The sequence below is a fragment of the Melanostigma gelatinosum genome (assembly GCF_949748355.1).
Source record: "Melanostigma gelatinosum genome assembly, chromosome: 18".
In the NCBI taxonomy this organism is placed as follows: Eukaryota; Metazoa; Chordata; class Actinopteri; order Perciformes; family Zoarcidae; genus Melanostigma; species Melanostigma gelatinosum.
In genome coordinates, this window is record NC_136651.1 from 11713530 (window position 1) to 11737750 (window position 24221).

A 24221-nucleotide genomic window follows, 5' to 3' on the forward strand; every position below is an offset into this window, starting at 1 on the left:
CACTAGTTTCAACTGTTTCAACACTAACAGCAGGACAATTTGTCCTAAAAATGCTGTGTTTAATGTCCCAATCGTTTGGTTAGGTAGTTTGGGTCACACTGGATGGTGTTTTTTATTTTAATTTGAATAGAAGTTATGGATTCATAATCTAATTAGATTCATACAATCGTACAATTACAAAAAGTAGCAAGTCCTAATTTACACAGTACTATAGAAATGTTCACATATTACATTTCGTACTGCATCAAATCGGAAAAAGGAGACTTATGCATCAGAGAGGACCTCAATATCTTGGAAAACAAGGAGATTCCTTCACACTGCGGTTTGATCCAAGACATCTATGGAATCAATTTTAGCAATGTCAAGCTACTCGAGCTGAGCTCAGAAATCCAAATTATTGAGCTTTTTATTGTTTAGTTTTACCTTGAACTGTGAGAAGTGTTAGTAAATGCCCCTTTGTTTCATTTATCTTTACCTATTTGTCCTTTTTGGGACAACACAACCAAGACTGTGAACCTATCAGGACAGAAAAACTGAAATGGAGGAATGTGAAACTGCTTTTGAACCTTTAGTTGCTAATATTTCTGAATACAGAAACCTTTTACTTGTATTTTTACTTTTTGTATAGTCTGTCATTGCTACTTTTACTGAAGTAAATGATTTGAAGACCTTTCCCACCAGTGTCAGGGCTTTAGATGCAGAACTTACTGATCCCTCTAAGTTTCCTCTTTCCTTTGTCAATGTGGGACGGCACCTCGTGAAACCAGCGTGTCTGTGCTTGTGACGGCATGCACATGAGCTTCAGCTGATTTTTAGAGACCACAAGCGCATGCTCTATGACTGCACCTCTGGGAAGTCAAGTCTCAGTCGGGGTTGTTTTGGAACCACACATCCCCAACACTTGGCCACTGTTCCCTGGTCTCAAGCGATGATTGGCTGACAACCAGGTGGGTGGATCAGGAGAAAAGCAAACATTGCCACAGGCCTTGCCACTCTGTACCTGTCTGTTTGACTGCCTATACAGTGCTCTCTAGGCTCGGGTCCTTTACCCTCTCTCAACCTTTCAGCCTGTCCACCTCGCCACTTCCTTTCTCCTCGCAGCCATGAGGACCACTGCGGTCGCTGTTGTCATGGTGATGTTGTGCGTGATGAAGGCGGACGCAGATGTGAAGCCGCAGAGAGATTTCAACCTGCGGATGGTAAGACAGACGCTTGTTGTTTTAGCATTAATGTGTTTGAATCAGTTTGATTTGTTTAGTTAAAAAAGTTCTGCTCTCACTATCCACAGACTCCATTGGTAAGGAAACACTGTGTGTGTGTGTGTGTGTGTGTGGGGGGGGGGGGTGTTTTCTGAGTGAGAACATGTCCATTCCCATTTGAGATCAGCTACTCTGTCGGTTACCCAAAATAAACTAATTTTGGGTTTAAGTCTCGCCCTCAGCTGCAATTGTTGTGATAAATACATTAGTGAATCCATATGTTCCTGGTTTCGTCACACACAAGAGTTTGAGAGAGGTTAGCTTGACATTTCCCCACGCTAAACACATTAGAAATGTCCTCGTCTTTGGTTTCCTCAGGCTGATTTGTTACTGGATTTATGCCAGAATCATTTTAGAGATCCCTGGTGTGATTGTTCCATATTTATCAAAAGGTCAGCCACTTACCATTCTGGTGAGGGTTCATAATGCAAGAATACAAACTCTGTCATGTTAGTTAAAGTCGGGATGTTCCATCTGAATTCAACAATCACACTCTGTCCCTCCGTCCAGTCAGGGTTTCAAAGGATCGATGTGAGGAAATGCTGTGGTTGATCCTACCAACAAGTATTGACTTCATTTAACAGTTGGTTTTTGGTGTTTTCCTGGGATGTGTTGACAATGAAAAAATAAAATGTATGCACAGGACAAGTGTAGTAGGAAAGTGAAATCAACAGAAACTCCAGATCTTTGACATCTACACTTAAGTGTACCGATATGTGTGTGTGTTTAGTTTGCAGGGAGATGGTACCGGGTGGGCCTGGCCTATGACTCTTCAAGTTTTACCCCCTTCAGAGACAAAGTGAAGGCATCCATGGGCATCATCACAGTGCTGCCAAACGGCAATGTTAACCTCACGATGTGGGACGCCACGTGAGTCTGTGTGCGCGTGACATATAGTACAGTGCAAAAGTGTTATGTGTTGGTCAAAGAAGAGAGGAATCCGGGGGATGTTTAGAAAAGATAAAGACGTGTGTGTCCCCCTGTGTGCTTCAGACCTTTAGGTTGTGTGAGAAAGGTGTACAACTATGAGAAGACCAGCGTACCTGGACAGTTCACCTACTTCAGCACACGTAAGTCTGCTCACTTCTAACCTGACTCATCGCCCCCTGACAAGAGAGAAAGGGTTTTTAGTAAGCGCTGTGACTTTGCTCAATTACAATGTAAATATTTGCCTGGTACTCAGTGAGTGCCCGCAGCAGTAGGACAAAATAGAATTTGGGATCTGCAACAGTATTGAGCAAACAAGCACACAGATTTTTTTTTAAAAGCCGCAGTGCCCACGCAAGACATGTGAGAAATATTTCAGTCAATACACATGTTCGGTTTGGTGGCGTGTCTCTGTCATGTGACGCTCTGGAACAAATGTGATCCGTGAGCTGATAAACCACACACGCGTGGAAGTATAGGCAGCAGTGCAGCAGCGAGGATGCAGAGCTCAGAGTGGCTGTATGCAGAGAGAGAGAGGTGGCAGACATCCATGATTCAAGGATGTATGGAATATGTGACTGTAAAATGAGCACAGCTACTGTGTGGCTTTATTATTGAGGCCCCAAAAAAATGTATGTATAAAGTAGCGAGCAAGAAATGAAATAAGAGCAAAGCAGCAATATAATATTTTTGGCTTGTCCGTACTTTTTTAATATGATGCACTTATGCACTCTGTATACATGTTTATGCTTCTTTCTTTTTTTTATCAATGTCTACCTTTAAGAAAAATAATCTGTACTTTTTTTTCCAGACAACAATTTTTACAATTGTTGTCTTTTTAATTTGTGTTCTAACATTGAAGACAGCTGTTCATGTAATTGTAAATCCTGCATTTGTGCTGTAAATTTGTAATATATTTCAAATGCATGCTCATCTTGATTTATTTACACTACATGTATTCATATTTGTTTTATTATTTTTTCACTTTTTTACAGTTGTAATACTGTAGGACATTATACTGAATTATAATATAAGCATGTATTAAAAGTTATATAATATTTTCATTTATATACAGAATATTTTCATATGGTGGCGTTTGGTCCACTACATCCAGTTTTATCTATTTCATATGGACAAGTCACCCAAATCGGTTCTTTTACTTTTTACGACAGATTTTATAAAATATTCTACAAAGAGCACGTGAGTGTCACTCACGTGGATTTCCATTCATTCTCATATTTCTCTGGTTTAGTCAGTATTTAATATTGAATGACCGGAAGTCTTTGTCCTTCACTTCTGTGTTGTGTTTTCTGTCAGGCCATAACATGGTGAAGGACATCACAGTGGTGGACACAAACTATTCTGATTACGCCGTGGTTCTCAAGCAGAAGGTTTTTAACAGAGAACACACACAGGTGGCGCTTTACGGTGAGACGCAGACTCATTTTTACGTCGCATCTAAGCATGTTAGCACGAAGACGCAACACTCACTATATGTGTGTTTTTCTTCTTGTTTGCAGGTCGCTCTCAAGCGGTCAGACTTGATGTAATTATGAAGTTTAAAGCCTTTGCCTTGTCCCGAGGTTTCCCCAGAGACTCTATTCTGACTCCACCTCCAGCAGGTGAAGTAGAAGGAGCTCATATGCAGTGCACACACAGATATAATGGGGAGGGTTAAATGACACTGAAGCTTTCTGTTATGTTTTTTGGCCAACAGAAAATTGCCCACCATCAAGATCTGGGCGTTAGGTGCCGGTAAGTCTTTTTTTTTTTTGAAAATTTGAGAACCAGGTGAGTTACTTGTACATTCAGGTGTGTGAGTGACTTCACACCTTCAGTGTAAATGAGTATGTGTGTCTCCCTGTAGGTTCTCTGATGTACCTGACATGATGATGATGATGATGATGGCATGCGTATCCTGACGTGGCTGCTCTTTGTTTGCCGGCTCACTTTTTCATGTCGTGCTACAAAGAACTCTCTCTCTCTCAGCAAACATCATCATTGAGGCTACAAAGATGATACATAGCAAATATAGCTGATGAAATGTATTTGTCAATCTCTGTTATGTCATGTTTTACATTATTTCCAATAGTTTATAGTTAAACAGACAATATTTACCTCCAGGCTATTGAAATAACTAAATTCCTATAATCACCAACCTTTTCTTGGCTGATCAGGTTTTTAATGTTTACCACCTGAATGTAATCAGATGTGCTGTTTCAAAGTGTTGACAGTCAAATAAATCATATTAACCTCTTGTGTGTGTGTGTGTGTGTGTGTGTGTGTGTGTGTGTGTGTGTGTGTGTGTGTGTGTGTGTGTGTGTGTGTGTGTGTGTGTGTGTGTGTGTGTGTGTGTGTGTGTGTGTGTGTGTGTGTGTGTGTGTGTGTGTGTGTGTGTGTGTGTGTGTGTGTGTGTGTGTGTGTGTGTGTGTGTGTGTGTGTGTGTGTGTGAGAGAAGTGGTGTAGTTCACTTATGAACACCAGGGGGCAGATACTACACCTGACTGCACATCAGTATGTTTCTGCTGTGAACCAGAGTTTTTCGAAACAAGCTAACATCAAAGCTATCGATGTCACCTAATATCACACAGCACGTATGATAATCAGGATACTGTGAGGACTCCGGTGAAAGACGCTTTGTGTAGAATCAGGAAAACAATGACTCCGGTGGTACTTTCAAAAGAGACACATGTGGCAAACAGAAATCTGGCCTTTTCCCCGAGTAATTATCAGCTGTTAAATTCTGACATGTATTGATTGGTTGTTTGTTTTAGCTTCAAATTCTGAAGTCCAATGATTCATTGCTGATTCTATGTGATTGCACACACTCAGGCAAAGACACACAAAGACAAGATAAGAAGACAATCCGAACTTCGCTCTTGTACTTTTGTGTTTGTTGTGGTGTTGCGGGAGGGGATTTATAAAACCCAAACATACCTCGTGTCAGTTTGACATGATGCAGGGAGCGGTGAGTGCTGTGTCTCTGCTGGTCTTGGGGTCGGCCTGGCTCGTGCACACGGTCCCTGTGCTTATAGAACCTTTCATCCTCACACAGGAGAACTTTGATCTGGCCCAGGTGAGTTGGTTGAAATACAGATTTTATTGTTTTATTCATGAATGGAAACAATTCTGTTGCCCTATTTCCCCCCCTCTCTCCCATGCATATTTTTGTCTTGTTCAATGCTTTGCTGTAGAGTACACATGTCTGTGTCACTTGCAGTTCATGGGGAAGTGGTATGAGGTAGCAGTGGTTTCTACTTGTCCTCACTACATGCAGCGTAAGAGGGGAACCCCCGTCATTGTTGCACTGGAACTGCAACATGTGGCCTCTGATGGCAACTTCACAATGACAGCCACTAGTTTCAGGTCAGATTTACATGCTTTACATACAGTAGTTTAAAGATGCTATACCATTCAGTGTAACCTGTGCCGTGTTTGCATGCATGTAGGAATGGCTCATGTAAGCTGACGTCGACAGATTATGGTTTGACCAACACTCCGGGACGATTCTTCCACCATATTGCAAGTATGTTTCTCAGACTTTCTTCCTCTCCCCATCCTTCTTAACAAATAAAAAATGTTTTTATTACGTTCTGTCCATTCCTTTTGCACCACATGAACAAGGTGATGCTCAACTAAATCTGGCAAGCAAAGCATTGTGAGCACTTTCCTTTCTGCAGGGTTCGGGGCAGATGTCGATTCCTTCGTGGTTCATTGCAACTATGATGAGTACGTAATGATTCTTCTGCTGAGCACAGAGAAACCATCAGGAAATAAAACCACCGCATTCAAGCTTTATAGTGAGTGACGATTGCATCTATCGACATGTTCATTTGTTGTACTTTTTATATGAAAGTGATTTTTATTCACCATATGGATCAGTCTGTGAAATGGTCATTCTCTCTTCTTCAGGTCGAACTATGAGTGTGAGGGCTACTGTGCTGGATGACTTCAAAATGCTGGTCAGGCAACATGGTGTGAGTGATGAGGCTATCATCATGAACCAGAACAAAGGTGACGCACTCCTGATGGTACCAGGTCCAACTAAAACTCTCCCCAAAGTCTGAAACATGAATTACATTTACTTCTGTCTGACTTTTTGTGACACCCAAAGACAAATGTTGTCTACATATAAAACAGAAACCCGTCTCTTCCCAGGTGTGTGTGTTCCAGGTGAGCGCGTGACACCCGTCACTGCTCAGCCTCCGGTACGTGTGTCACACAGTGATGTGCTGAAATGACATTTGCATACTGAGACTACAGATCTGTATTTGTATGAATCAGTCACAGGTTGTGGGTACCATGTGTTTGCATCATCCAGATTTTTCTTCCCAAGAGGTGGAAAAGAAATACGGTGCTACCTGTGGTTCCTGCACAAGAGGAGTACGTTGGTAATGTTTGACGAGGCGAGGCCAAGCGACTCACTGTTTAAAGGTGCATAATACGAGACTGGGAGCATTTCGATTGCCTCTCAACATGGTGACGCCTGAGCTGGCTGCGCATAGCTAGCTGCTCACAGCGCTGACAGTAAAAACTACGACAAACTTGCTGACAGAGCTAGCTATATCTTTAGGTATAAATAGTTGTTTGCTGCTATATTACTGCTTTGAATCCTGTTCATGCACCTTTAATGATTACTTAAACACTGATACATGTTTAATTCTACTATTTCCACACATCACAGCCCATAAGAAGAGAATTGTGACTGTTAAAATTGATTAAAATAGAGAGATGACAGGAAATGAGTGGAGAGCAATGTTGAAAGAGAAAAACTACAGCAGGCATTTTCAGCAAGACTTTTTAATATCAGATCCTAACACACGCTCTGATGCAACTGTGATGAAAAACAACCATGACACAAATTGTATTTCTGTACAGTTTTAGCATAATAATAAATGCTTGTTTACCATTACAGGATGACAGGTCATGTGGATTAACGGGAGAGGAGGATCATCATCGCACAAGGCGCTGTCATATGACACATTTTCCTCAATGGATACAAAGAGACTTTTGTCAGTGCAGGCTTCATATAGGATACAGCTGTATAAACACCATATACTACTATATCACCATTGTATTTTATTGGCATATAAATTAGATATAATGTTTGGTGCGCAAAATTAATTTGTAATGTAGGTGCTTTGGAAATAAAGTGAAACCCATACTGTATATCTTGTACGGCAATGTTTTAAAATACTGATGAGACATATTTGTCTAAACCTCTCATTTTTAAAGAAACTAAAGAAAGAGTGTAAAAAGCCAAGGAATCGTATTAGTGCTCTATTGATTATCAGGAACCAGTAAGAACTTAAATGGCACCATGATAAAAAAACATTGGGTCGTAGCAATATGTATACTCTTTCTCTCTTGTCTTTGATTGTCTATGTTTTGCTGATGCATGGAGGGAACTCTGCTGTGGGTCCTTCTAATGCAAAATGGGCACATTATCTTTGGATGAAAGCAATAGCCGACGCCTGGTAAAAGAATGCAATGCTGACTATACATACCTGTATAATGTAACTATGATTTTATCATACAAAGTCATCCAACAGCATTGTCAAATCTGAGGTGCTTAGTATTTGAGAGAATTGTTCTTTCTTCCAAAAAAAACCATATATAACAAACACAATACATGATACAATATCATGTTACTTGTTGTCTCAGATCATGGCATGTATTGATTTGTTAATGTTGCAAAAGTCCAATGTGTGCTTGGTCAGTGGCAAGTCAGAGCACAAAGTGAGAGACAGAGAGCAGAACTTTGCTCTTTTAGTTGTTTGTTTTCTGCTTGGCTGTGGGGGTGAGTGCACTCAAAACAGGTCAATGCCCTGTCCCCATTTGAACAGTTGAGAGAGGAAATAAAAAGTGAGGAGGAGGAACCTTTCCTGGTATTCAGTGCCTCAGCCACCAGTCCTCTCAGAGACGAGTGGACAGACAGGCTGATAGAATGCAGAAAGCAATGATTCTGGTTTCTCTGCTGGTCCTGGGGTGGTCCTCGACCCTTCAGGGGGTCCCTGTCCTCCCAGACCCGCTCTACCCCACGCAGGAGAACTTTGATCTGGCCCGGGTGAGTTCTGCAAACTTGCATGTGTTGTTTTGAACTCGTACATTCAGTATAAAGAGGGAAAAGGCTGTAACGCAGTGCATTTTTAGGAGAAAGGGCTGTTCAGGCAGAGGAATTTTTCATGTTGATGATGAGATAGAATCGAATGTGATCTGTGTGTGTGAAATGTGTGTGAAAAGTTAAAGCAGTTTGGACTAAAGACGACATTACATCGAGGAAAAGTCAAGTATAAGTTCACTAAGCACACAAGTGTTACGTCTGTGTGACGTGGGATTTTGTGTACTGAAGTTAAATTTGATTGTGAGATTTATTTTGTTCTATTTATTGCCCATTTCAATTATAGTTGTTGTGTATATTATTACACATTTACACATTACGGTACCTATTTCTAACAGTTTTTGGGAACATGGCATGATATTGCTGTGGCAAGTACGTGTCCCCACATGACACGTAAAGAGGGAGATGCAGCCATCGGTAAACTGGATTTGCAGACCGGCACCACTGAAGGCAAACTCAAGATGACTCGCCGTATGCTGAGGTTTGTAGGAAGTGCATGCGTCACACTTAGACGCAAACACACACGTACACACCAACAGACCAAGGCAAAGATTGCTTTTTAAATCAAAAAACAGGTTTTTGAGAGCTGGAAAAAAACATAAATTAAAATATACCGATATGCTTTAGTAAATTCAACAAATTATCCTAACACAGTCTGAGCTTTAACTCGCTATAAAAAAAATGTTGTCCTTGTTTTAGGAAATTTGGTTATTCCAAGATGAGATATGAGATATCAAGGAGAAAAAAACATGAATGTGTAATTAACAAAGACAGATATTATGTAAATCGTGCACACACATTGGCTAATCCTGGCAGTGTTTTGGTCCGACAACATCTCAGTACAGTGTCCAAAGTGTAAAACCCAACGGTGGAAATTAACTAAAGTACTCAAGTACAGTTTTGCACTTTTGGGGTACTTTCCATTTTCTGCCATATACACTCCTGCTCCGCTACTTTTCAATGGGTAATCTTGAACTTAACTGTTTTTATTTGTCCGTTTTGGTTGTAGTTACTTTGTAGATTTATACGATACAAATAAATGATGATCAATTATTACAGATCAGGCTAGTACTTTTACTTTTGGTACTTCTGTCATTTTACTTCAGTCAAATTTTGAATGCAGAACTTTTACTTGTAACAGAGAACTTCTACATTGTGGTATTGCTACTTTTACTGAACTAAAAGTTCTGACTACTTCACTGGTAAAATGTAAAGGTGACAGTTTCTACTGTATATTATAGATATATAGAATGTCTTGTTTTTTTTAATGTGTGCAGACAAGGAACATGTAAGGAGATCAGTGGGGACTATAAGTTGACCACCACACCAGGACGATTCTCCTACCATATTGCAAGTACGTGTCCCTCTGTTTGATGCTGCAGTGATGCAGCTCTCTGTTCACTTCATTTCGTCCATGAAGTTTTCACAGGTGATTATCTCCTCTGTCCTTTCCACAGGGTGGGGCGCAGACGTGGATGCCTACGTGGTTCACACAAACTACAATGAGTATGCTATCGTGATAATGAGCAAAAAGAAAACATCGGAGGATAAGAGCACCTCAGTAAAGCTTTACAGTGAGTGGAGACTCTCGCTCTAACATCTCAAGGATTAGATTCCATTTATTTGATTCAAGTATCATGATTTCCCGCCTCGTGTATGTTAAGATAGACCATCTTCTTGGACGTGAATACATTTTATTCAAACCACTTACATCATGTAAAAGTTTTCGTTTCTGCTTCATCTGAATTGCTCTGTCCTCTTCAGGTCGAACTATGTCTGTGAGAGACACTGTGCTGGATGACTTCAAAACCCTGGTCAGACAACAGGGAATGAGTGATGACGCTGTTATCATTAAGCAGGATAAAGGTACAGCACAGATTATCACACGCATACTGTACCTCGAAATATTATGAGATATTTGAATGAGATATTTCACCATCACTGTTCATGAAACAGGAAATTATTTTTGCAGCATACAAACATAAAACATAAGCGCAATAAAACTAGAATAACACATTCAAAGAATACATTGTTTGGCTATGAAATGCATGCGTCTCTATGACATGTTTTCAATCAAAATCCTCGCAGGAGACTGTGTTCTTGGAGAGCCTCCAACTCAGCCTGAGCCTCAGGTAATCAAACGAATGTACAGAATTCAGGACAAACTATGATTGAGGGATTGCTTTCACACGGCTATCAACATGGTGACGGTTGAGCCAGCAGCTAGCAGCTAACAGGGCTAACGGTGCTAACTGTGAATGGTAACAGTGTTCACAGAGCAAACAGTGTTACCTGAAGGTGGAACCCGAGTGGGTGCTATATTTCCGCGTCAACGCTGTGTATCAAATAAAACTACATATGTATTAGCACCAGAATGTACAGATTCTGCAAGTAATAAATAAAAGTACTCATTGTAAAAAGTGTCTTTTGGAGTATGCAGCAACTATAATGTAGTTCTGAGTTGTGTTGCTGTCTCAAAGGATTTTGAAACACATTTAAGTGGAATATTTGGGGTTCAGGTGTCTGTATCTCTAACGGAGTCTGTCTGTGATACAGCGGATGAAGAGAAACGTGATGCCTTCTTTGGCGCCTGCAGATGTTGAGGGTTCTGGTGATGATTCACCTCTTTTTAATGCAACCGGTAAGTGCATCCGCTAACTAGGTTGAATAACCCTGATACGCTGAGATAGCATTGCCCATTCATGAAAATGTATGTGTGTTAAATGTAAGATGTAAGAGCCTGATTCTGATGCTATAACTAATGTGTATCTCTCCTCACTCGTGCTATATATCGCTCCCTCTCCCCTCCTAGAGTCCTGTAAAGCAGCACCAGATACAGGTCCATGTTTTGGGAGATTGCCGCGTTACCACTACAACTCCTCCTCAATGACCTGTGGACTCTTCTTCTACGGAGGGTGTTTGGGCAACCAGAACAACTTTTTATACGAGAGAGAGTGTCTGCAGAGATGTCGCACCGAGGGTGAGGAATGGAATATACGAAGCGCAACATCTGCATATGATGATCATACAACACATGCACTATCAATATGTGGCCCATTGCCAGTTTATTCTGTGTCCGTGCACTGTTAAATCAAAACAAATCTAAAAATCTTTGAATACATTAAAATACGTTCCGTCTCCCCAGCTGTGTGCCGTCTGCCCATGGTGGCCCAAGCCTGCAAAGGCCAGCCCCCCATCTGGGCCTTTGACTCCACCGCCGGTCTGTGCGTGCCCTACAAACAAGGCTTCTGCCAGGGCAACGGCAACAAGTTCTACAGCAAAGCCGAGTGCAACGAGTACTGCGGGGTAATGAATGATGGTGAGTTGATAAAGTCAACATAAAACACACACACAAAAAACACCACACACCACACCTCCACCAGCATATGATAAAAACATTTTGTGTATTTTTGCTCATTTCCAGAGGGAGAACTCCTGAAGGCCAACTGAGTGAGATGAGGAAAACATCGCTGCTCATCTGAACTCACCACATAGAGATGAAACATGAGGCAGCATAAGGCGCACGTTAGCGAAACATGATTTTGTCTCAGCATTTATAGAATATGTGAAGTTATATCACAACAGATCGGCAATAAAACAAGTCATAATTGTTCGCCTGGTGTTTCTTGTTTGTTACTGTCATTAGCCCATTTGTTTTTTGCTGATGCAGTTGCTTCCTGGCAACCACAAATACATACAAAAATGACGCAAGACCAAAACCTGGACATGTTCCCTTTTCAGCTCCTCATTCAAGAAATAAGTTGTATAATCACAAGCAGACTATTGGACAGACATGACCTCACAGGTGTTAGCAAAGATGAATGGAAGGTCATTAAAGTTATTACAGATGTTGACAACAAACTGATTTGGTCATGGATATAGGTTAAAAAACTACTGGTTTAAATATCTTCAATCGAATAAACAAGAGGGGGCTGCAAGTTATCTGCTGGATATTATGTGCTAAGTTAGAATGTTTCCATGTTTCAACATTTCCACTCGCTTGGATCAAGAGTTATTTAACTAATAGGACGAGTTTATTCTACTTCTCTGACCCTGTGAATGTTTGCTGTGTGGTGGTGTGACAGAGCAATGTGCATTACCAGCAAAACAGATCAAGTAGAGCAACATGACCTCATAAATTCTAATTATGTAACAGGAAAGTTTGTCTGTGCAACTTTAATTTAAGTATCGTCCCTCCTATTAATGTTTATTTGTGTGTTTAGTAAAGATTGTGTGCTTGCAAATGACACATTTGTATTTCATGAAATATAACCAGTCTTGCACTATTTGTAGATTATATGGTGTTTTATTTGTATTATCTCTTGTAAGGCTGCCGGTTCTTTATATCAACAGTGAATAACAGGTTTATTTTTCAAGCCACATGTCTGTTTTAATACTGTAACATTTTATGTGGAATTATATTGTTGTTTCAGATCCAGACTGTATCAAACTTAAAATGTGTATTAAACAGAACAGGTATGATTTGTTTTAATCTTTGAATTAATGCTGCCGATATTTCAACAACAGAGCGAAATAACCTGATTCGGATTTATTGTATCACTTCATAGAATGTGGTTAAACTTCAGTGGCGAGCATGAATAAGATAACAGAATTTGTGATGTTGTCAACCAATTTGGAGAAGTGCTTTACCTAGTTACCTTGTTAAATAATTTAAATAACAATGAATAATATTTTTTTTAACTGATGCAGCAAAATTCACACACCAAATACATGTATACAGTTGACAAAACCTGCTGATTCGTCATTCCACTTAAGACGACCCATCTCTGCAACACGACTGTGAGATATGTTTCCTGAAGACAAACTGAGATGAAGAAACACTGCTTCTCATCTAAACTCATCTTAAACAACAACAAAAAAAATCAGTATAGGGCTCATTAATATGTGTGGTCATCTAAACGAGCCCACATCCTGGTTTAAGAAAGCAATTGTTTTTTTTTACTATGAAACCTAAAATGTATTTATAGTTTAGTTATTCTTTTTGGATTACGTGTGTGTGGGGGGGGGGACTAAATATGTGAAAAAAGGAAAGAAAATTGTTGTGCATTGGCCAGAAGTCGGCAGTAGTGTAGCTACTTCTGCATGACAGCCTCCAATAAAAACTAAATCGTAGCAAGCCTAAAGTTAAGATCTTCCCTCAGTACAGATTTACAGGCAGCTTCACCTACATTGTGTTTATAGCTTCCGATAAACTCCATCAGACAAATATATGACATGAAATGTATCGATGTTTGCTGTTTGGCAATGACATGTTTCAGGGGTCATGTTCTGTAAATCCTTGCGAAAAGATCTGAGTGTGTGTTCAATGTGAGAGCAAGATCTTCCTTGCAAACCAAATGCAGGGTAACAAAAAAACGGGGTTCATTGCTCCACTGTTCCCCACAAACTCATCTGATGTAAGGTAACGAAACTGTAGTCTACCTGACGACAGCTAGTAAACTGGAATAAAGTAGCGCATGGTGAGTCCTTTCGTATCGATAACGTGACATTTGCGTAATTCAATATAAATCCGCTTGTCAACACAATTAAAAATAAAGTCGACTGTGTATTGGAGAGCAACATGACAACCTAGCACTGAGGTTCGAGCTAGCCGTGAGTGAGTCAGTCACGAGCTAACCAGTCTCACGTCCCCAAAACTAACCTACCACCATTGTTTGGGCTTTTAATTCGCTCTTACATCACAAACAGCCGAGCATTATTTTGAAAGATGAACACACGCAAACACGTGTCATTACACGGTTTGCTTGATTTGTTTGTGTCAGACAAGCTAATGTTTGCTAACACATAGCATGGAACCGAAGCACTCCAGGAAGTAATGTGTGTTCTGTTACCACTAGGTGGGGATAGAAGATAAGTTACACGAAAACAAACGTCTGGTTCTTCTGTTCCTCCATCCCCTGAAAGAGGTGCTTCCCCCCTCATCGTGCTGCACGCTTTAATCTGCATCAAAGCAACATTTAGGCCGGGTAAAGTCATAAGAGAAAGACATAGCATTTAAGCAGTTTAAAAAGGAGGGCACATTCTACATCAGTGAAATCAATTCTTGGGTTTCAGAGGATTACGCCTGCAGGCATTCAGACGGGGAGATACGACCACACTTCAGGCCTAAAAAAAACCATCCTCAGACTGGAATCAAGTCTCACAGGCAGCTGGTGTCTAACCCTTTCTCAGTCCGCTGTTCCCAAGCGTTACTGTGTGTGTGTGCACGAGTGATAATCAGCAAAACTGGTTCATAATCATCAGATGATCAACAGTTTTCCTTGATTTCGGTTTATTCTTTTTGTACAGTGTCATCATTCAAGACTCTGCAAAGTTGTTGTTGCCCAAATTCACTTTCGGGCAAATGCATGAACTCACACGTCTTGTGTAGGTTATCGTATCTTAAAGCTATAAGTGCAGTTGCTTTACCATAACATTATCTTTCATCTTTTATCTCCAAAACGCAGATAGTTTCTGCAGGATGTGGTACATATGTAGCAAATAAAATGATCTTTCCTCTCATGTTGTGACGGTAATATATTTAAGCAAATGTGGTGGTCTTATTCAAAGTGGTGTTTTGTGTGCCTTCTCTCATTAGAGTGACAGCAGCACACCATCCGGTGGACAGAAATGGACCGTATGACTCCAGAGGCAGTGGGTATGTATCACAGTTTTATCACACCGTTCTCTTGCCAATATTGAGCATAGAAACAACACACACGAGGGTTAAAGTGCAGAATGATTTGTGTGCAGACTCCAAAAGTAATATCACACAGGGGGCTCTTGGGGGTGTACAATGATATCAGCATCATCACTCGTGTTTTTCACTGTAGAGTCTGTCGGTATGTGCCGCTCTACATCCTGGAGAGGTTAATTAACATGCAAACACTGCTTTAACAAGCATCGAATCCTGCAAGTGCTTGTACTCTCTTCATTTTCAAGATTCTGTCGTAGCACCTGTTGAAAGGTTTTTTTTTTTTTTTTTTTTTTTGAAGCTCCTACTACAAAACACAAAAGGAGAGAAGTACTTATAGAAGAATGTTGTGGCATCCTTCCAGTGGAGTTGAGCCACACATGCACAACCTCTGCCAAGTCACACTGAAGCCGTTCTGGTGGCTGTAGTGACACCAAATGCCCCATTCAGACACTTGATCTTTGTGTTTCCTTTATTTTGGCAGCTGCCTGGCAACAGGCAGTTAGACGTGCCTGTGGATTTAATCTCTGTCTAATTTTACTGAAATCTAAGTGCAATTTTTGATTGTTTCGTAAGGATGGGATTTTAAGAAAGTCTCATTACCTTAAAATCCACTTGGTTTAAATACAGTGTTCTCTCGTATTTCAAGTGATCTTGTGCCAAAAAAAATGAAGAAAAACAATCCCCCACCCGAAGGTGAATGAGTGCACTGTATGCGTGTCCATGTATTTGTATATGGTGATGATGGCGGTTATTATGTGGCAATGAATGGGGAGTCTCCAACTCTGTCATTCATCCACCAGCCAAAAACTCTAAAGAAGCTGCATGCTCCACATTCCCCTGCTCTCCTCACCTCTCTTCACACGAGCAGCGAGACTGAAGTGGGTTGTGCTGTGTGTCTGTGTGAGTGTGTGTGTGTGTGTGTGCGCGTCTGAGTCCCTGTGCACGTACACGTGTTCGCCAGTGGGATGAATGGACTGGAGTGGGGTGTATAATCAGAGAATCCCGGAGAAAAGCAAAAGGAAAACTCTGTAGCTATTCAAATTCTTTAAATTAAAGGACCTTTCAGAGGACCGTTGCAGTGTTTTTGCATGTCTTAGCCCATTTGCTACATGTCCAGTCTGCTACGCTGTTGGCTTTTTTTTACATGAGAGCGTTGGTGAGATACTGACGAGGAGGTTGATTTTAAAAGCCTGTGCTGGATTGCCATGCAACAGTTCAGCATATTTAGATATTACAGTCATTGAGATGGATTAAGAAGCAACTTCTTCTAACTGGAAATAGATTTTTATATCAAGAGGAAACTATTTAAAAGCACTTATTGTCGGGAAGATTAGAAATACATCAACAAAAATCAGAAACTAATATATATTTTTCAAAGAATGCATGATGTGCACTCAATGGGTCATAACTAGGAGCTCTTCATATGTGTGGACATGCCCGATGTATTGCCGTTGTCGTATGTCTTTCTCTTTAAACACCTACATACCGTAACGCCTTTGTCCACCACCCTCATCCCGTCATTGTAAGTTACAGGGAAGCTAAACATGTGACATAAATGACGCCGGGGGCTTCTCAAGTTCCTCCGCTCGCCAAGACTTTCACTGTTAAATGCCTCTAACACGCTCCAATCACGTGAACACACTACTGCTTTATATCTGTTCACTGACACTCTGCATTTGTATTCGGGGACTTGTTACTTGAAAAAGAACAGCAGCAGTAAAACTGTATTACATACAATGATGATTAAACTAGATCCGAGCCGTGAGGGGCGATCCCAGCCGATCACGGATGGATCCGTGACAGTGACAGTGGAAAAGGATTCTGGTTTTGGCAAAGAGGAGATCATTTTCAAATCACTGTGCGTTTGTTATAATGGCACACAAAGACCAGTGAATCTAACAAGGGAGGAGGCCAAATGCAGAAGCAAGTGATAAATAATGAGCGTGAGAGTGAAATACAATCATACAATCAAAGAGAAGCAAAGTGACTGAAAAAAACAACAAGCTGAAGTAGAGTTTGTGCAGCTGGAAGACAAATGGAGAATAAATATTCTCAGGCAGGTAAAGTTAATGTTTAAGAGGCAACATGAAAGAGAAAGATACTAAAAGTGTCCGGCCGGGAGAGAGAGGCAGTAAAGAAGGAGGCCAACGCAGAGAGAGGGAGAGGTCCTCTGCTCTGCTTTCCCAGGCTGTGCATCAGGAAGGTTGTATTTTTTTTACACCATGACCACCACATAGCCCTTTCCTGGGGAAATCCGAGACAAAATCGAGAGAGGCTGCTGCAGGGAGGGAGAGGAGAACAGGAAAACTAGCCCTGGGAAGAGGGAGGGGAGGAGGAGGTGAGGGAGGGAGGTAGGTATGGTAAAGCCCACACAGCATGAGCGACAGAGAAAGAGCTGGAGCTTTTGGGAAGTCTGAGTGGAACACACGCACAGGCAGATAGACACAAAACGTGCACGCCGGCTTCCATGTCCTCTTGTCTCCGGGCTCTTTTCCTCACCGTGGCTGAGAGTCTTCTGCGGAGTGTCTCGGCCGCAGATTCAGCCGGAATGCAGAGCTAATGCCGGGTTCCTCTACTGTCCAACCGGCCTCAGCTGTTAATCCGATGTTATGGCTGCTCTGCTATGCCTGTTAAAGAAATAATATTTGACATTATGACTACTCGGCTATGCCTGTTTTAAATAACAATATTTCCAGTGAATCACATTACCTGTCAGCTAAGATTTAGCTTGGACACAAAACAAGGTATTCCAGGACAAAGTTTTACCTTTTTATGAACAGGACCAGTAATTATGACACCAAACTTTTATTTATAAGGTGATAGCCGTTATAGCCAGGCAACATTGAATGGAAGAGTTGATAAACAACAATTGTAGTAACAGTTACATTTTCCCAAAACAAAACTTTTTATTTGAAAGCTCAAAAGACCTGAACAGAAAGCCATCAGGTGCCTCACATGGTGAAGGAAGAAAAACAAATACTTTAAAGGCTGATTTCTTGACAGGTTGATAGAGGTCAAAGGTCAGAGTGAAACCCCACCTCATCCGTGTGTGTGTGTGTGTTCCCCCTCAGGTCTTGACCCTGCCGTCCTGAGAGACCAACTCTTCGAGCTATGGAACCGGAAAGATCTGCAGACGGTGAGGATCACTTTCAGAGCGTGTGTCAGTTCCACACATGCAATATTGAGTGTGTGTGGGTGTATGTATGTGTGTGTGTGTGTGTTTGCAAAGGAGGAGAGATGGAGTCTTTGTGTATCTGCAAGAAACACTTGCACAGTAAGGAACGAAGGAGAGAGCGAGAGAGAGAGAGAGATCTTGCATACCGGCATGTTTAAATGAAGCTCACCAGTGTGTGTGTGTGTGTGTGTGTTAATGGGGAAACCAGAGTGTCTGTCAGTAGGAGGAAGGAATTTGCGTTGCACTGAATGAACTTGAGATCTGTGTGAGGAGGATATTGAGTGGATGACATCTGTTTTGCAAATTAAGACGGAGCCGCGGCCCTTCTCACACAGATATTATTTTCTTGTGTCGGACTTTTCTAATGCCCGAGTGTGCATTCTTCACAAGCCTCTGTGTCTGCTGCGCGCAGAGAGGGAAGTTAGCGGTTTGTCTTCACCGGCTACTGTGTTTCAGCTATTCTAAAAAGCTTATTTATAGCACATTTTCTACACTTGGTTCTTCCTTGAATATGCCACTCTAAGACTGTTATTTCATTTAATTTTTTTTAATCGTAACTCACCCCTCTATAATCACTAAAATGTTATTTTACACACAAATCATTATATTTAATTGATTCCAAAGTAAAACCAAACAACTGTGATTTGCACACAAATGAAGGAGACCATCGTGACCGACATGCAGCAAAGGTTGTGTGTAATATGAATGATGCACATAGGGGTCAGATTTAAATAAATCCACCTCAAATCCAGATTAAAAAGACGATTGCGCTGTAATGTTTTATGCATTTCCCTTTTCCCTCGCTTACATTTTGGCTTTAAGTCACACTACTACCTCCCCTCTCTCTCCCCTCACAGCTACATTTGGCAGCCCAGCGGGGATTTTCAAATCTGTCTGAGCCTCTGGAGGCTGTGCTGACAATCCTGGAGGGCTGTCCGGGCAAACAGAAGGGTCGGAGCCACACCGTTGGACATCACATCCTCGTGGAATTCCTGACGTGGATGAAGGAGCATCCTCAGGTAAACCAGATTCACCAACCAAACCCTTTTTTAAATCAAAGAAATGTACCGCAGACCTGTACTGCAGCACTTCTACAGCACAAGTCCAACCTGCTTCAGCAGTTTAATACAGTTTAGTTTTTTTCCCCAGGTGACTCTGAGCTCGCTCTTAGAGGAGCAAGCACTGGCACTTCAGCAGCGAGCGCTGAGCTTAACGACGGATACCCAGCCCACCTTTATCGACAATCTCACTACCATCTACCAGCTCGACTCCGTGGATCCAGCCTTTCTCCGATGGAACATCATGAAGTTGCACGCTCTTCACTGCTACAAAGAGGTGAGTTCCTCGTTTTGATGTTTTCAGACAAAAAACATCCGACACTGCGCTGATTTATCCTTCCTGTTCTCCACAGGCAGTGGTGCTCAGCGTAAAGCTGAAGTTACAGAAAGAGCTGAATATGGAGGAGGTGAGACCAAACATTTGTCTGTGCAACCTTCAATCATAAGCAAGTGAATACATAAGCGACATGTCTCTACAAATCTCTAACCACCTTTCCCAAATTGTCATCTTCAATCGTCTTCTGCAGATGTGTGTTCCACTGATCTTGCAAAATAAGTTGCCGTTGGCAGAGTCCTTCGTCGCGGGCCACAATCATCTCGAACAGCAACTGGTCACACTGCTGGACTCGTGGTGCCACCCCAGCTTCACCGAGGAAGAGATACACAAGTACGGCTCGTGTGTCGGGAGCGTATATGGGAACCTGCAGCGTGTCTGTAAGCACCTGCGCGTCGCTGTGTGAACTCATGCGGTTGTGTCTGCGTGTGTGTATCCCACAGGCGGTACCCTCACGTCTCTGTAAGCAAACAGTGCTTGAGCCAGATGCAGCCCAAATTGCTCGCCAAACACGTCTTCAGACTCGTGGAGAAATTCAACATTGACCAAGGTGTGTGACTGGGCCCCGAGTGGAGGGGTTCATTTGTGGGCGTGCGCCTCGGGCAGGAAATGATTGTGGTCTTGTCTCTTCGACTCAGGTCTGTGTCCCAATGCTCTGCACAAGAGGAGGTTGGACTCTTTACGTTTCCTCATGTACAAGAGGTTTGTGGAGGCAAGTGATGAATGTTATATTTCATTTAAGCATCATGATATATGTCAGGTAATAGGGCAGGCTTCTCATCGGGGACATGTGTTTTTAGCGAGTGCAAATGAATGACAATAATAGCGATACTTTTGAGATGGAAGACAGACGTCCCTTCTTGTTTTGTGTCATCATACACTCTTCATAATTTCTTTATCACAGATGCACTTCAGTATTGCATCCTACAGTTGGAAGAAAATGTGCAAATGAACGTGTTTTTTTTTTTTACACTACACCAATATGTCTCTTTAGTTTGATTTCAAGATTGTACTCTTAACTTTAGAATCAGTTTATGATCTGTCAGACTAGTCCTCGGGATAATATGTGATGTTATGGTGTGCAGGATAGGATAGCAGGCATTAGAGGTTTTCGTACAGAATTATTTTTAGGCCCGGTTTTGTGCGTGACAGAGAAAAAGTAATTAGCATCAAGTATTTACTAACCCAACAGTACTTACCAGTAAATACATGTTACAGGCACTTTAACAAGAGTTCGCTGTAAAAAGAAAATGATTTGATGAATGAAGTCTGTCAAACGTGTTGACTTGTGGAAACAGACACTAACAATTACCCAAGTCACTCATTGATGACATGACTGCTGGGCGGAACTGGCAATGTCTGTCTGTTTGTTTATTTCAACAATGTCACGGCCTGGAAAAGACAATACTGGAGTCAGATTATCCAGTTATATAATTACGTGACGGTACCCATTGTGTACTCATCATTTATTTGTGTTGTGTACTCCATTTTCATTTTAGAAAAGCATGACAGATGAGAACTGGAGTGACCATGTACAGGTATGTATGTGTTGTACTTTACTGTACTCTATGTATAGGAAGTGTTTTATGTGTGTATTATGTATTCATAGTACGTCGTGGCAGATGACTTTGAGCTGCAGATCCAGTTGGTGGAGATGTTGGTGAGGTACTGTAGTTTTCACAAAGCCTCTCAGTGGTCTCTGAGATACAACGTCCCCAGAGATCGACTTCCCTGCGGCGTGTGGGAAACGCAGCAGAGTCTACCGCCTGATCTACAGTGAGTCGACTACGATTACGCATAAACGTATCCCATTATGAAACAGCCTCAGAGTTTTCATCCCCAACGTCTAATCTGGTTTTGTTCGCCACATCCATTTCATGTCCCTCTGTTGTCTTTCTCTGTATCTCTTATGTTGTCGATCCACTTCCATTCGGCGTTGGCTGATGTCGCCTTTTTCTTTCTCCGCCTCTTCTTAATGTGCACTCTCACGAAAACACACGCACGTGCGTCGCCTCTGCTCAGACAGATCGGCCCGAGTGGTTCGGCAAAACCCGAGGAGTGGAGACCGTCTCGCTCTCACTGCAAGACGTTCTACCAGGTGCCGCTCACCAAAGACAAGGTTCATTTCGTGGACTCGCCGGAAGCTCTTCGGAGATGTCGAAACATTGTGCTGAAGGTACAGAGAAGCAAATGTTTTTGTTTTCATAACTTGTTTTCAACCATTCATGGAAATCTAAATATCCAGTGGGTAGCAAATTGAAAACGTGTATTGTGAATCATCTCTTTTATTTTTTGCTGCTGTCTTATCTCTCCCTGTCTTTGTCCTTTCTTAGGAGGGTGGTATAGTCGGAGTTGACATGGAGTGGCAGCCCACGTTTGGCTGCATCTCCACTCAGCAGGTTGCCCTGATACAGCTTGCCGTTTTGGACCAGGTTTTCTTAGTAGACCTTTGTGCAAGTGGATTCTGCCAACACCCAGATACTATTCTTTTCATCAGGAGCTTGTTCGCCCAAAGAAACATCCTCAAACTGGGTAAGAAGAGACTTGACAAAGGTTAAATACATCTAAGTATTTGTGTTTATACTTCTGTCTCTAACATTTCTCCTGTCTTCCCTCTCAGGTTATGGCATGTCGGGGGATCTCAAGTGTCTCAAAGCCACCTGGCAGCAGCTTTTAGAGGAGCCATTAAAGATGGAGGCCATGCTTGATCTTCTTAATGTACACCAAAAGGTAACATTCACATACTTCTAAACTGAATCCTGCAGTTGGTCTTATAGTAATAATAGAAAAGATGCTATTAGAGCGTCATGCTTCTTTACTCAGTAAGAGTGTAATGTTGAATTCTGGTCTTGATTCCTTAGATTGGTGTCTAAATTAATTTAAATATATATTTTTAAGACAGCAAAATTGGGTGCCTAACAATTGGCTTTGCGTTTCTATTTCCATAGCATAAGAATAATTTGTAGCCGGGTTATAGGACCTGAGGATTGTAACATTTGGGTCTGTGTTTCATTGCATGGTCATAACTCAGGTACATGCTGCAGCTGTGGCCCTGTAGTCTGCCCGAGACATATGTAGCTATACGCTGGTGGTCTCTGTGGTGGACAGGAATGTGGAAATGGCAACATGGGTCTGTAACTGATGAAGCTGCCTCACCATCTGCTGGAGTAAGGCTGCATGTTGCAGGATGTGAGGAATCCAAGAAATGTTTTTGAACGTCACAAGGAATGTCCGGTAGAAACAGGATGTTGCGGCGGAACATAAAATGGGAGGGGCTGTTAAATAGTTCAGAAATGTGTTTCCTGGGGCCTTGCATTGTCTAAAATTCCAGGTCTTTTCAAGTGAATAGAGTTGACACTGAACTACACCGTTTAATTCTCACTTTAATGTCTTTTGCAGATCCAGCGTCGAAAGGTCGATCGGACTCAAAATGGACCTAAAGAGGTGCTGGTAGGAAAGAACTCTGCGGAGAAAGGCCTCAGTCTGCTGGTACAGCAGGTTCTGGGGAGGCCCCTCGACAAGACCGAGCAGATGTCCCACTGGGAGAAACGGCCGCTGCGCATCAGCCAAATTAGATATGCAGGTAAGATATTATGCATGCGCACACAGACAATGACAGGGAGACAGATGGTCGCAGTTCTTTTCATCGTAGAATACCACCGATTATTTTGTCATTCATGGACGCACTGCAAACCATTAAATTCAGCCCCCTTTTCCTCTCTGTCGCTCGTGTTTCTTAACCTCCTCCTAGTGGCAGATGCCTGCTGTTTGCTGGATGTGTACTCTGCCCTCTCCAGCAACCCAGCTTACTTTGGGCTACCAGCTGACCTGCGCGGCATCTCATCGAGCCAATCGGAGGACAGTGGAGACAAGAAGCAGAAGGCGAAACGGGCCCATGGCAAAGAGGTCAGGAGGCAATTACTATTTCTCCATGAATAGTGATTTTATTTTACGAGGTTTTAATTGATACCAAATGCGTTGAGGTCGAAGATGTTAAGATGAATGAATCTTCAAGGAGGCCAGTATTTAGACTTTTAGATACGGAAAGGTTGAAATCAAGAGGTGGACATTCCATTGATGAGGTTGTAGAAGCCAGAATCCTTAAACTATTTGATCAATTCTTGGCCCTGAATTTGACACGTTTGACGAGTGTAATATCGTGGTCCTCTCACATTTCTGTACACAGTCCTGGGAACTTGCTATGAATAAACTAAGAAACTGAGGGGGGGGGGGAGCAGGAAACTAGGAGGGCCTTTATTTCAGAATGACATTTTCGCTAAAAGTTACTTAACTGCAAATTAAAGAGGACGGTGTGTATGAGGTTTCTCCTTGTGCCAAATTTGAGTACTCTTCTGTCCTTTGAACATTCAGTCAGCAGACCATTGTCAGGATTGTTATTTCTGATGTGTGTTTAACTTTTACAGACCGCAATGATTTAGCTGCAACCAATTATTCATTTGAATAACTATCGAGATATTACATTTAACAATCCGAAGAGCTTTGAGCTTTCACGTGACACAATAAAACACAGAAAACAACTGAAGTACTTGGATTTGAGCATCCAACCTGCAGGGAGGGACAATACGTGTTTGACCGAGACACTTCAGCGGCTTCTATCAGCTCCAGGGGTGCAGTTGTATGGCTCCCCCT

General features: G+C 41.9%; 4 protein-coding genes across 4 annotated transcripts in view; all 4 read left to right on the top strand.

Annotated features, from left to right (window-relative positions):
- The first annotated feature begins 861 nt into the window (after positions 1–861).
- Positions 862–4443, top strand: ptgdsa (prostaglandin D2 synthase a). Its single transcript, XM_079289148.1, has 8 exons — positions 862–947; positions 1068–1199; positions 1990–2129; positions 2253–2329; positions 3504–3614; positions 3707–3808; positions 3904–3941; positions 4054–4443. The coding sequence occupies exons 2-7, from the start codon at positions 1104–1106 to the stop codon at positions 3933–3935; spliced, it is 558 nt and encodes a 185-aa protein (XP_079145274.1). The 5' UTR covers positions 862–947; positions 1068–1103; the 3' UTR covers positions 3936–3941; positions 4054–4443.
- Positions 4444–5142: 699 nt separating this feature from the next.
- LOC306792335 (protein AMBP-like) lies at positions 5143–6253 on the top strand (the record flags this gene model as incomplete). The annotated part of the gene is made up of 5 exons (XM_079289407.1): positions 5143–5262; positions 5407–5552; positions 5636–5712; positions 5867–5986; positions 6099–6253. The coding sequence occupies 5 exons, from the start codon at positions 5143–5145 to the stop codon at positions 6251–6253; spliced, it is 618 nt and encodes a 205-aa protein (XP_079145533.1).
- A 1880-nt stretch (positions 6254–8133) lies between these two features.
- Positions 8134–11866, top strand: LOC306792555 (protein AMBP-like; the record flags this gene model as incomplete). Its single annotated transcript, XM_079289768.1, has 10 exons — positions 8134–8253; positions 8646–8788; positions 9585–9661; positions 9765–9881; positions 10072–10173; positions 10396–10439; positions 10864–10948; positions 11120–11287; positions 11453–11626; positions 11732–11866. The coding sequence occupies 10 exons, from the start codon at positions 8134–8136 to the stop codon at positions 11755–11757; spliced, it is 1056 nt and encodes a 351-aa protein (XP_079145894.1). The 3' UTR covers positions 11758–11866.
- Positions 11867–13708: 1842 nt separating this feature from the next.
- Positions 13709–24221, top strand: part of exd3 (exonuclease 3'-5' domain containing 3) — a 34840-nt gene continuing 24327 nt past the window's right edge. Inside the window, exons 1-16 of the mRNA XM_079289198.1 lie at positions 13709–13787; positions 14906–14965; positions 18076–18140; positions 19037–19198; positions 19329–19514; positions 19591–19644; positions 19765–19904; positions 20015–20121; positions 20210–20283; positions 21071–21109; positions 21181–21347; positions 21594–21747; positions 21905–22103; positions 22192–22301; positions 22971–23154; positions 23323–23477. Coding sequence (XP_079145324.1) covers positions 14938–14965; positions 18076–18140; positions 19037–19198; positions 19329–19514; positions 19591–19644; positions 19765–19904; positions 20015–20121; positions 20210–20283; positions 21071–21109; positions 21181–21347; positions 21594–21747; positions 21905–22103; positions 22192–22301; positions 22971–23154; positions 23323–23477 — 1824 coding nt within the window. The 5' untranslated portion in view covers positions 13709–13787; positions 14906–14937. The remainder of the gene's footprint in view (positions 13788–14905; positions 14966–18075; positions 18141–19036; positions 19199–19328; positions 19515–19590; positions 19645–19764; positions 19905–20014; positions 20122–20209; positions 20284–21070; positions 21110–21180; positions 21348–21593; positions 21748–21904; positions 22104–22191; positions 22302–22970; positions 23155–23322; positions 23478–24221) is intronic.

Excerpts from the sequence above, each read along its gene's own strand:
- ptgdsa (XM_079289148.1), top strand. The coding sequence starts at position 1,104 with ATGAGGACCACTGCGGTCGCTGTTGTCATGGTGATGTTGTGCGTGATG. Across the intron at positions 2,330-3,503 it reads GTTCACCTACTTCAGCACAC|GCCATAACATGGTGAAGGAC; the intron begins GTAAGTCTGCTC and ends GTTTTCTGTCAG. Across the intron at positions 3,615-3,706 it reads CACACAGGTGGCGCTTTACG|GTCGCTCTCAAGCGGTCAGA; the intron begins GTGAGACGCAGA and ends TCTTGTTTGCAG.